General features: G+C 51.5%; 1 protein-coding gene across 1 annotated transcript; it reads left to right on the plus strand.

Moving 5' to 3' along the window:
• Positions 1-928: 928 nt before the first annotated feature.
• LOC136516462 (uncharacterized) lies at positions 929-3,583 on the plus strand. The gene is made up of 5 exons (XM_066509862.1): positions 929-1,408; positions 1,512-1,883; positions 1,997-2,318; positions 2,442-2,549; positions 2,634-3,583. Exons 1-5 carry the CDS (start codon positions 1,202-1,204, stop codon positions 2,729-2,731), a joined length of 1,107 nt encoding a protein of 368 aa, XP_066365959.1. The 5' UTR covers positions 929-1,201; the 3' UTR covers positions 2,732-3,583.
• The last annotated feature ends 8,241 nt before the right edge of the window (positions 3,584-11,824 follow it).

The raw sequence follows: 11,824 nt of genomic DNA on the forward strand, positions 1-11,824 counted from the left end.
CGCCTCACTGTCTCCAGTATCGGGTACGGGCAGGGGCGGTGGGTTTGCTACGTGAGCTATACCGTACCCGGTGGCAAGCAGCTCAATCACCCCTGCCTTTAAAGCGCTCATGTCTTTAATGCGGTGTAAAATTAAACGCCACAGCCCACGAAAACCTCGCGTACGGACACAGTTGGACGCAAACTCCCGTGACCGTGTGACGCCCAACGTTAGCTCTCGACACACACAGTGATACTGCTGCTATGCAGCATCGAGTGACAATAGATTTTCGGCTTGTTTGCTTGCTTGTATACGATCATAGATTATAAGTTAGAATAGTATTTTTCTCTTATATCAAACCAGTTAGTAGTAAATAATTCATAATTATTTACGACGAACTGAACATACTGTTTATCCATAGGAACACAGGGTTGCATGACAAAAAAAAAAGAGAGAGTTTGTTTCCCCTCCTAAAATTAGTTCAACCACCATTTGACATCGCAAACAAAAAGATATTGAAAATTCGCCAAACCATTTGACGTTGGACCGAGTGGGTAGAGTGACATTGACATGACGCAACATATACAGAGAGTAAAAAATCCAAACACACGTGAACATAATCGTACGTATATACCCATCCCACGACCACGGTAATTGCTTCAACTTATATGCACGGTACTTTTTCACCCGCCGTCCGAGCATCGCGCAATAAAGTACTAGCGCAGCGAGCACAGGGGAGGGAGGCATTTGGGGGCGATACGATACGGGAGCTACGGGCCTACGGCGCGTCTCGGTGGCCCCACCATACCTACGAATTGCACCGGCGAAAAATGGCTCGAAAAAGAAAATGATTTCCGGGCTGAATTTATTTAATTTAATTCATTGCCTGCTGTTTTCTCTCTCCTCGGCGTCCTCTTTTATAAGAGTAGAGCCCAGCAGGCGTCGGCCTCCGCCGTTTTTAATACCCCTCGTCGTCGTCCGTCGACATTCCATTCGCCTCCCTCCTCCCCCATCTCTATCTCGCCGTTCCACCTCTTTCCGCTGATAAGCACGCGGCTTCCTCCATCCATCCACCCGCCGCTTTTCTGCTTTGGAGAGGGAGCTGCAACCCAAGCTGCTGGTCTGGTCCGCGAGGTCCCCGGTCGCTGTGCCTGTGCTCCTCCACCGGTCGGTCGGCGGTGGACTTGAGGTTTCGTCGACGACGGTTTCGAGAGTGGAGGAAATGTCGACGACGGAGTGTTCGGACCTCGGGGAGGAGTTCTGGCTGCCGGAGGAGTTCCTGGACGACGACTTCTTCTCCGAGGAGGAGAAGGCGGCCGTGGCCGCCAGGAGCGAGAGCGACGAGGAGGACAGCCTGGCGGGGCTCTCGCGCCGCCTCGCGGGCCTCCTCGGCGACGACGGCGAGCGGAAGCCGCCTACCGCTGCCAAGGTTGGTTTTCTTTCTTTGCATGCATGGGATTGTTGGTTCTCTTTCTGATGGTTGTTGTACGTGTCCGTGCCGGAATTTCTGATTGCGCGTTCTTGTGCCGCAGGCGGAGGTGACGGTTGGGTCGCCGCAGTCCACGCTCTGCGGACTGCCCAAGTCGGGGCAGGAGAGCCCCAACGGCGGGGCGTCCAAGGGCACGTCGCCGCCGTCGTCGCCGCTGGAGCAGAAGCCGGCCGACCCCTGGGACCTCCTGTACGAGGCGGCCGGCCAGGTTGCTCGCATGCGCGCCGCCAACAGCATCCCGGTTCCGGCCAACAACGCTTACGCCTTCAACGGCGGCCAAAGCGGTTTCGCGCCGCCGGCGCGCAAGCCTTCGCTACCGCCGATTGCTCCGCCCTCCGCAAAGGTCCCTGCCGGCGGCGCGCACTACCCCCCGTTCGCGCACTTGGTCTCGCAGCGCCAGATGCAGGCTGCTCAGGTGCGTGTGTCTTCTCGTCAAGATTCTTCGGTTGTATCGTTCCGCTTTGTTCTGTTCCTGTTGTTGCCCTGACGCATCCTTCTCTGTTCGCTTCCCCCCGTTGGTTTTTGCAGTTCCATCTGCTGAAGCAACAGCAACTGCTCAAGCTGCAGAGGGAGCGCCAGCAGCTTGCCGCCGCCGCGGCGTGGAGCGCTCGCCAGGGCGCCTCTGCCAAGCCCATCGGCTGCGGCGGTGGCGGAGGCGACGCGCCGCTTGGTCTGCACCCGGCGGCGTGGCCCCCGCTTCAGAAGCCGCAGCAGCACGCGCCGGCGCCGCCTGCCTTGGGCATGCGTGCCGTGTTCCTCACCCCGCCTGGCGCCAAGCGCGAGCGTAACGGCACTGGGGTGTTCCTCCCCAGGCCGGCCGGCGCCCCTGCGGAGCCGAAGAGGAAGACAGGTGCGTCGGTCGTAACAACACCTTGCCTGGTCGTTCCGTGCTCAAAACTGGGGATCCCTCAGCTGGTGGTGTTCTTGGTTTAGACATTCAAGTCACTTGGTGCTGTCTGTCCCCGTCGTGCAGGGTGTTCGACGGTTCTTGTCCCCGCTCGCGTCGTCCAGGCTCTCAACCTCAACCTTGAAGACCTCGGCGCCCAGCCTCGCTACCCTGGCGGCTTCGTTCTCGATCACGGTAAGCCATCTCGTCACTCGATTTGATTCTGTTCTGTGTGTTCAAACGGCAAGTAATCGCTAATGTTGAGCTCTGCCGTTTCAGATGCCTTGATTACTCGGAGCAACGCCATGCTCGCGAGCCAGAAGCGCTGCGCTGCCGCACCCCTCGCCGCCGCGCCGGCACTGTGCCACAGTTCTTGAGTTGAGTCGCCGGCTGGAGGAGAAGACGAAGGGGGGCACCATGATTCCGACGACACCCTTCGTGTGGTCGTCACTCCAGTTAATCCTAATAATAATTAAAGAAACTAGTTCGAGTACCTTTTGTTAGGTAGTGTGTTAGCAGCAGAGTTAGGAAGGCAATAGTAGTGTTAGCATCAGTGTTAGGTCTGTTCATTTTGGATCCGGTGATATATTGGTTTTTTTGGTGTGGGCGGAGAGCGGTGGAGATGGACGGACGAGCAGCGAAGAAGAAACCCATGTCGTCGTCCCAGTTTGGTGGTTGTGGTTCGGGGGGAAGAATAATAATAAAAGTGGTTTGAGAGAGGTGTTAGCTGCTGCAAGAACAAGAAGCCTGCATTGCAAGAACGATGAGAATTGAGAAATGAAAGCTTTGGATGCGGTGTTTTATCTTGGAGATGAAAAGAAAATAAGAGGTCATTTCCCCATCCATCAATGGCTTGCTTGCTTTGGGTGTTACCAGCAGTCCAGCACAGACCCAGCTAAGGCCTCTCTTGCCTCTTTTTTGCAACTTTTTTACTTGCAAAAGAAGCTTGCCGTGGGCTCCATGAATAAGGGCGTTTGCTTTGTTAGCAAAGGATTTTTATTTGTGTTTCGCTTGTACCAGTGCTATCAAGTAGTAGTAGTAGTAAAAGTGTCCCATGACTTTCGTTACAAGGGTCATTAGGAGTGAAGTGGTTAGTTGCTTAGCAGCTGCTGGTTGCAGTGTAAACAGCAGCAAAGTTGGGCTGATTATTATCTATATATATTTCTTGTGTACTTACTACCTGCCCCATGGCATTGTGGGACATTAATATATGGAATTTCATTTCTTTACCTGGTGGCGCATCATGCCTTAATCAAGTCCGTTTCTCGCCTTCTATTCTCCGTTGGTTGATGATTACGCATGTGAGGTGAGCAGAGCAGCGGTCGTTTGCTTGTCCGGGTGCCTAACCACCGCAGAATCTGGCCGGGGTGGGTCATGGGATCTGCATCTCCCACACTGCTGCCAATTTCTCTCTTCGCTGGATCCCGGAGAAGGACGCCTTTGGTTGGGCGCGCCGCGCCCGCCCAAACCTGGCTCCAGCGCCGGGTTAGCTGGAGCCAGAGAACGGGTGGCTCCGGCCGTTGGCCCCATCCGATGGTGGAGAGCAGCGCGGAGCCGAGCTCTCCGCAGCCGCGCTTGTACGCATTCGGGTATCTGCCGACTCGGCGCCTGCGCCTGTTGTCGGTGTCGCTGTGGTGTGAGGAGGTAAAACTTCAGTGTGGATGGTTTTACCCCTTGTTCTGTTGTGCATGCTGGCGATTGCTTGCATGCACCTTGGTCGCATTGGTGGCCCGGTCAAACCGTCAAAGCGGTCGCTTATTTTTTTTTTATGTTCTCGCTTGGTGCGCCGTCTTTTGTTTGGAGTTTTTACCGTGCGTCGCACATCCATCGGTTGCCGGGAAAGGCGTGTTTCCAAGAGAAAGCGGCTTGCATCGGGTTCCCACCGATGGAGATGGAGAGCCCTCTCTTTCCCTTGCCTCGGGCCTTGTTACATGATCCTGTCCCTTTTTCCCCTAGGGTAAACCGCACGGTACCCGTCAGCGATCAATAGTAGGGTACCCTAATACTAGAAACTAATAACCATCGACACTGATTTATTCGAACAGTCAATCCCAATCGACTACAGCTCCAACCGAACCCTAGGTGCGTAAGGTTCGCACGCTAGGCCGCTGGGGGCGAGCTCCGCCTCGCCCGACACTGAGGCCGGGGGCTCTGCCTCGCCTGACCTCTGAGGGCTGACTCCGCCTCGCCCGGCCTCTGAGGGAGGGCTCCGCCTCGCCCGACCTCTGGGGACGGGCTCCGCCTCGCCCGACCTCTAAGGGCTGGCTCCGCCTCGCCCGGCCTTCGGGGGCGGGCTCCGCCTCGACCGACCTCTGGGGGCGGCTCCGCCTCACTGGACCCTTGGGTTTGCGCTCCGCCTCGCCCGACCTCTGAGGACGGGCTCCGTCTCGTCCGACCCTTGGCTTTGCGCTCCGCCTTGGCCGGCCTCTGGGGGGACTCCGCCTCGACCGACCCGAGACTGGGGGATCCGTCTCGCCCGACGGAGACCCATACCACCGCCAACTACTCTAGGTCCAAGCGAATGGGCCTGGGTCAAAGCTCTGACATCAGAGAGGTGATCGGGACGCCCCGATATAACCCGTGGTCGTGACGGGCCATATCTGAGGATTTACATCAGGAACAGCGTCTGGTGTACCGGTGCTGTTCTGCCTAACCCTCGTACGAGCACTGACAGGCGCGTCAGTTCACCACGACGTCCGCGCAGGACGGAGTGGAGCGCCATGACCGGGAGACGGCGCCTGCGCATGGCGCCAGTGATAGATAGGGCCGCGACGTGGAGCAGTCCCTGTTGACGTCTACAGGGTCGGCGGTACCCGCGTGAAGGAAAAGAAGGGCCCGACGAGAGGACTTCTTCTTCTCATTCTCATCTTTTTCCTCCACTATAACCCGTACTTTCCCTTGGCATATAAAAGGGAAAGCAGGACGTCCCATAAAGGAGACTGGAACCCATTGAACCCTGAACCAATCAAAACACACAAGCACACACCCGGAAAGCGACCGAGCTCTCGGCACCCGTTCGCTCCTCTCATCAGAGACTTGGAACATGTCCCTCTCTCGACTGTTTGTAACCTCTACTAAAAACTTTCAGTGCTAGTAACACGAGTAACAACAACAAACTAGATATAGAGATATTCTACCTGAACTAGTATAAACCTCGTGTCCTTTAAACACGCTATCCGAGTCAGAAACAATATTAGAAATTTAGCAGCTCGAAACACCGTATCCCACCGGCAATTTTAAACTCGCAGGAGTACCACGGATAGCTGCTTTTGAGAGGGCTCACTGCACTGCTGGGTGCTGGCCTGCTGGGGAAACTCTACTACTAGTCTGGATCGATTTTCACGTGCCATGCCACACCGCTTCGTTTCTTTCTTCTGTACGGCGAGTGGCGGTTTGGGTGGCACGCACGACGGTGGTGTGGTGTGCTACTGCTAACTCTGGGCGGTGGCGCGGTTGTGGGCTGCGAAAGGCGCCCGTCTGCCGCCGCTGAGCGATATATGCAGAGAGGGTCTGGGGTTGTGGCGTCGTGATCGCTGGAAAGGTAGGTTGGCTGCACGCACGCACCTGACCGTCCGAGCTGGTTGGGTTGCGTTGGGTGCGCGCTGGGCGGGCAAACCCGCGTCGCGCAGCTCAAGTCACCATGTGGCCCGCACGTTGGGTCGTTCGTTCGTGCGTGCCGCTGGAGGGAAGGCTGGGGTGGTGGTGTGTTGGGTGAGCTGGGACGGAGGGCCACCACCGCCGCGGCGGGTCTCGGCTCGCTGTCATGCCCGGTGCATGGCGAGCAGCAGCGACGGTGGGTTGGCTGCGGCTCAACGTGCCCCAACTCCCGCCATTTCCCAGCACTGATGTCCCTCGTCCTGGGCGTGGTCCACCCCCTGCGACTCTTTTTGTACGCCTTCTCGCCATCGAGTGCCGACCGGGGGTACTAGATATTTTTTGTGACGCCTACGGCAAGCGAGCAAGATTATCCGTCCGGACTGCGTCGTGCCATCTTCGCCGCACACGTATAACCTGTGTATTCGCGCGTCACATAGGCCCCGGCAGGGGTTCCGAAGGGAATCGATACCATGAGCCTTTGGTCCGGCCCGGTTCAGTGTACTGCCTTTACAGTACAGCTTGTTCGGCTGATTCAGTTTCAACTTGTTTTGGTTTATTCTCTCTCACAAAATACTATTAAATCAGTTAAAATCAGTTACAACCGGATATTGTTGGGTATTTTAGTAATGGATGACTATGTAGTAGTTTGATGACCTAACTGATGCGCATTATTTGCACCCGGCTAACGTCCCAGCCGGGACACGTATCCATTTCATGGGCCGTGGTGAGATGACGCTCATATCATATCGTGTTTGAACGCCTTAAAAAAATGCTGGCCACAATTAGCATCGCTGATCATGTATACTCCGTAAGTCAGTAAGTGGCAACATGTCAAATAGTTTAGCTTGCTTTATGGCCTGTAATAGCTCCTTAAGAAAATTCGAAGACGGTCTTGCCTAGCGCCCTAGCCCCTCCTCTCTCCCCCTCTTTCTGAAGCATCCTTTTGGCACCAATTGCGTCCAGCTGAAGGGTCTCGCTCGTCACTTGTGATGATTCTGTGAATCTTGACCGGCGGCCGACGTTTTTCGCTGCCAATGTGCCTACCGACTGTGACATGCCGAATTTGTTGTTCGACTCTAGGCTCGTATGCTTGCTCGGTGTAGTTTACCAACCATGGCAACCAACAAGTGCCACGTCACTCTCACAGATCCGAGTATCTAACAGTTAGGCTGGTGCACCAACAACTGAGCTGCTGCAGCTGCCGTTTGGCGGTCGCGTACGTACGCAACGCAACAAAACCGGACCAACCTAGCAAATGTTGCCGCCTAGGCTCGCGCGCGCGCCCTCACGAAGTCCATTTGTCGGTAAACCAAATATGTCCAGTGGGCTTATTAGTTACGGAGTCACAGTCACTCACGAGCCCGCGATGGAGCTGGCTGAGTGAGCCGCCGGCCCTATCTCTCGTCCCTGACCCAAACCTGTAATTCGTCGTCTCATGATAATTCTGTTCTTATTTTTTACAAAAAAAAGTTTTATTCTAATCTCGGTATTACTTATGCACTCAATCAAAATTGATACAAATCAAGTTTATAAGCTCTTAGAAAGCTCGCAAGAACAAATAAAAAAACATTATATGCAGTAAGCTTATTACGAAGACGGGCATCATTGTTTGGTGAATATCTCCATTAGGCCTGGTTTAGATTGCAAGTTTTTTCACTCTTTCTCCATCACATCAAATCTTTAGACACATGCATGGAGTATTAAATGTAGATAAAAAAATAACTAATTACACAGTTTGATTGTAAATTACGAGACGAATCTTTTGAGCCTAGTTAGGCCATGATTAGACAATAATTGTCAAATACAAACGAAAGTGCTACAGTGCCCAATATTGATTTCTAACCTCAATCTAAACAAGGCCTTAGTGTTGTCTCTAGGATATGACTTGAAAATTTTGACGTTAGTCGGTCGTATTTCTTTTTTAAGATGGACCAGAAATATGTCCAATGAACTACTTGTGATGTTGCAAAATACTGTCTATTTCTAGTGCGTTGCTCTTGCTACAAAGTACAGAGTATAAACTATAGTCGTAGTAGGGCCTATTTGGTAGCCTTATGCGTGTACCCCCTAACTTTGGCTCCCGCTCCTAGTAGTTCCAACTCCACTCTCTTCAATCAACAATGAGTGTCTGGTAGGTTTCTCACTGGCTCGAACTCTAGGTCGGCGACGAAGCGACTTGGCGGAGACAACCACAAGTGATAGAGAAGGCAAAATAGCGCGACATGAAGGAAATGTTTTTGTACAATGATGAAGCCTGCGATGAAAGAAGCGTCAAAGAGGAACACGTCAGAGGGTGCTTTTTTTCTTCCCACCCGCTCCACAAGTCGTAGAGAACAGGGAGAGCACTTCTAATGTAGAGTAGGTTGGGCTGTTGGGGCAACAATTTTTGCTGATGCTTTTGTCTGAATCTCGTGGAGTGAAGCCGAGCGGCCTCTTAGCAGAATTTGCATCCAACGGCCTATATGCTAAATGTTTCTCCTGATTCTACGTTTTTTGGCCGGACGAATGAAACAACTCTAGACCGGTTTTCTCTAGATTCTATTTCTGGTCTTTCCCATACACTAGCGACAATATTTTTCTTGCTATTCTTTTTTAGTGAAACAAATTAAAATGGGTTGTAATCAAGTTATTCTTGGTCTACAAAAAAGTTCTAGTTTTTTATATATTTTTTTATAAAACATTTTCTTTTGAATCAGAATCGAGCCTACTTATCAAATGGTTTCGTAAAGTGATTTCAACTCATCACCTGAAACGTTTTTTAAGAAAATATGAAGATGAAATATTTCTAGAGAATTTAGGTTCTACCAAATGGACGACCTATGTATAAAAAAAAGAGAATTTTTTTGAATTTGAAGAAAAAATAAAAGGAATTCTATCAATTTTTATTTTTGGGTCTAAGAGCAACTCCAGCAGGGCACCCAAATCAGGGGCCCCAAATTTGATGTGGGTGCTCCCCCTCATTTTTGTTGGCTCAGTTTTATGTGTCTACTCCAATGACAACACTCAAATTTAGGCCCCCAAATCTATTTCACTTGACAATGACAAATGGGACCCAATCGTCATTCTCTTTTCCTCCTCTCTCTTTCTTCTTCCTCTATACAGGGATAGTCCAGAGCGCCTGCTTGCCGGAAGGGATGGAGATGTCGATGGAGGGGACCATCTCCCAGCGACGGCGCCAGGTGCAGCAGAGTGTAGAGGTGTGGATGCCGCCGTGGAGGTTGAGGCGGGTGAGGACCTCGTTGAGGACCTCCTGGGGCAGGGAGAGCAGAGCGTCGGCGTCCATCGCACCCACCGGCATGCCCGAGGAGTCAGGAATCCGGAGGAGAGAGAGGGAGCCGCGGGATCCATGCCGGAGGGAGCTGGAGGTGCGCTACCGGGAGCCGCGGCCGTCGCGAGGTGCGCCGCTGGGAGCCGCGTGGGTGAAGGCCCGCCTCAGACCTCCTACTTCGTGCCTGCAGGGGAGCACGCTCTCGCGGCATAGCAGCGCTCGCATGGCGGGGCATGGGAGCCGTCGGGGAAGGAGCAAGGAAGGCCACCGGGTAGAAGAATAGAGCGAGCGCAGGCGGACCCGTACGAGCGGGGGAGAGGAAACCGACGTAAAAGCTGGATGGGGGTCGGGGGTGACCCAACATGAATGTGGTCTCAGTTGAGGATTTGGGTGCCCACTCATATTTCGGGACCCTGCTAGGGAGCCTTGCTGGAGCTCGTATTTTGGCCTGAGTCCCATATTTAGATATGGAGGCTTAAGTAGAGGTCTTACTGGAGTTGCTCTAAATTAGCTTGTAGGTGCACGTGAAGCGAGAGTGGGTAGGAGAAATTGTGATGAGAGCAGTCGCCAGCACACCGACAAAGTGAAGGAGAAGGTGGTTCGTTTCTAGGTATCCGACCATGCCCTGGATCTCCGATCTCAGCAGCATGACAGTTCATCGCCCACCAGCGGTTCGCCTTTGCTGGGCTGTTGTTAGCTGTTGGACCAGCCACGGGCACAATTCAGCCTGTTCGTTTCGGCTGGATTAGCTTATAAGCCATGACTGAAAGTACTACTGACTGATTTAGTATGAGAGAAAAATATTTTTCGTTGGTGGATAAACCAAGGCTTATAAAATCAGATACAGGCTGCGCTGATTGATTTTTCCTCCGGGAACCACCCGAACACCACTGTCCACTGCACCAGTCGTCCACTTCGCTATCTAGCCGCGCCGAGGGGACCGAAGAACAGCTCGAGGCTAGCAAGGCAAACAGTTAATTAACTCTGACCCTGCTGGACCCACGCTTCTCCTTGCGGTAACAAGAATGGCTTAGATTTTTTTTAATATCTCCACCTGATGTCTAGTGGGCACCGGTCAGTCAGGACAGCTAATTGTACCGAGGATTGCCTTTTGCATTGGTACTAGGCCATTGCTTGCTACTCTTGGATTCTGAGTAGTGTAAGGAAAATAAAATATAGAAGTGTGGCCTGGCTATAGTCTATACGGTAGAGGACGATCACTTTTTCTCAGAAAAAAAGGGAGTTTTATTCATGCATGTGCATTAGTTTTGCACTCAACCACTAAATATAGGTTTCATCGATCTTATTAAAAAATAAAACAAAAATGATCCATAATCTCCTTCCTACTATAAAAAGGGAAATTCTTTGACGGCTTATCCCATATTCGGCTTGTTCGACTTCTTTTTTTCAGCCAGAACAGTGTTTTTCTCTCACAACAATTCAACCGGAACAGTGTTTTTCAGCCAGTTTCAGCCAAGTTTCAGACCAGCGAACGGGTGAAAGCTCTAGTTTGGTTTTGGATAATTGATGAAACTCTAAGTGCTAACCTACTTTATCAAGATGATTACGAGAAAGGTAGCACTACTCCAAGTAATGAAGCAATGGCGAAGATCATGACAATGGTGATGGCATGGTGATAGTCAAATGCTTAAACTTGGAAAAGAAGAAAGAGAAAAACAAAAGGCTCAAGGCAAAGATATAAAATGTAGGAGCTATTTTGTTTTAGTGATCAAGACACTTAGTGAGTGTGATCACATTTAGGATAGATAGCCGTACTATTAAGATGAGTGAAACTAGTATCGAAATGCGGTTATCAAAGTGCCACTAGATGCTCTAATTCATTGCATATGCATTTAGGATCTAGTGGAGTGCTAACACCTTTGAAAATATTTGTGAAAATATGCTAACACATGTGCACATGGTGATACACTTGGTGGTTGGCATATTTGAGCAAGGGTGAAGAAGATAGAGTCGAAGAGGAGGTAGTCGCTCTGGTTACAGAATGACCGGACGCGTCCGATATGATGACCGAACACGTCCGGTATTCGGCGGCAGACTCAGCGACCGGACGCATCCGGTCACCACACCGGACACGTCCGGTATGACTCAGAAAAACAGTGTTCCGTAGTGAAGTCGATCGGATGCTGGCAGCGTCCGATCCGGTGTGACACAACGGGGACGTAGCGTGTTGGCAATCACGTGAACCTCGGGAGAAAATTGATTGTCTCTTGTCATTTGTATTCTCCCGATGATTGGCTCGATCTTCATCTTGTGATTGGTTCATCCTCTACACGGCAGTATAATCACCCTACTTACTTGATTACATTCTTGCAAACTAGTTGATACAAGCTCTTTAGTGTAATTAGAATTAAGAGCTTGCTTTATTGTTTACATTCATCTAGTTGAGCTCTTTAGAGTAGCAAGTTTGTGTGCCTAAGTAATCATTGCAACTAGAATTGTTGGATAGGTAGCTTGCAACCCTTGTAGAGCTAGAGCAAGTTTGCATTACGCTATTTGTTATACTAATCAAATTGCTCTAGTTGATTTGTAGATTTTTAAATAGGCTATTCACCCCCCTCTAGCCATATTAGGACCTTTCAAGTAG

The sequence above is a fragment of the Miscanthus floridulus genome, chromosome 17, assembly GCF_019320115.1.
Source record: "Miscanthus floridulus cultivar M001 chromosome 17, ASM1932011v1, whole genome shotgun sequence".
In the NCBI taxonomy this organism is placed as follows: Eukaryota; Viridiplantae; Streptophyta; class Magnoliopsida; order Poales; family Poaceae; genus Miscanthus; species Miscanthus floridulus.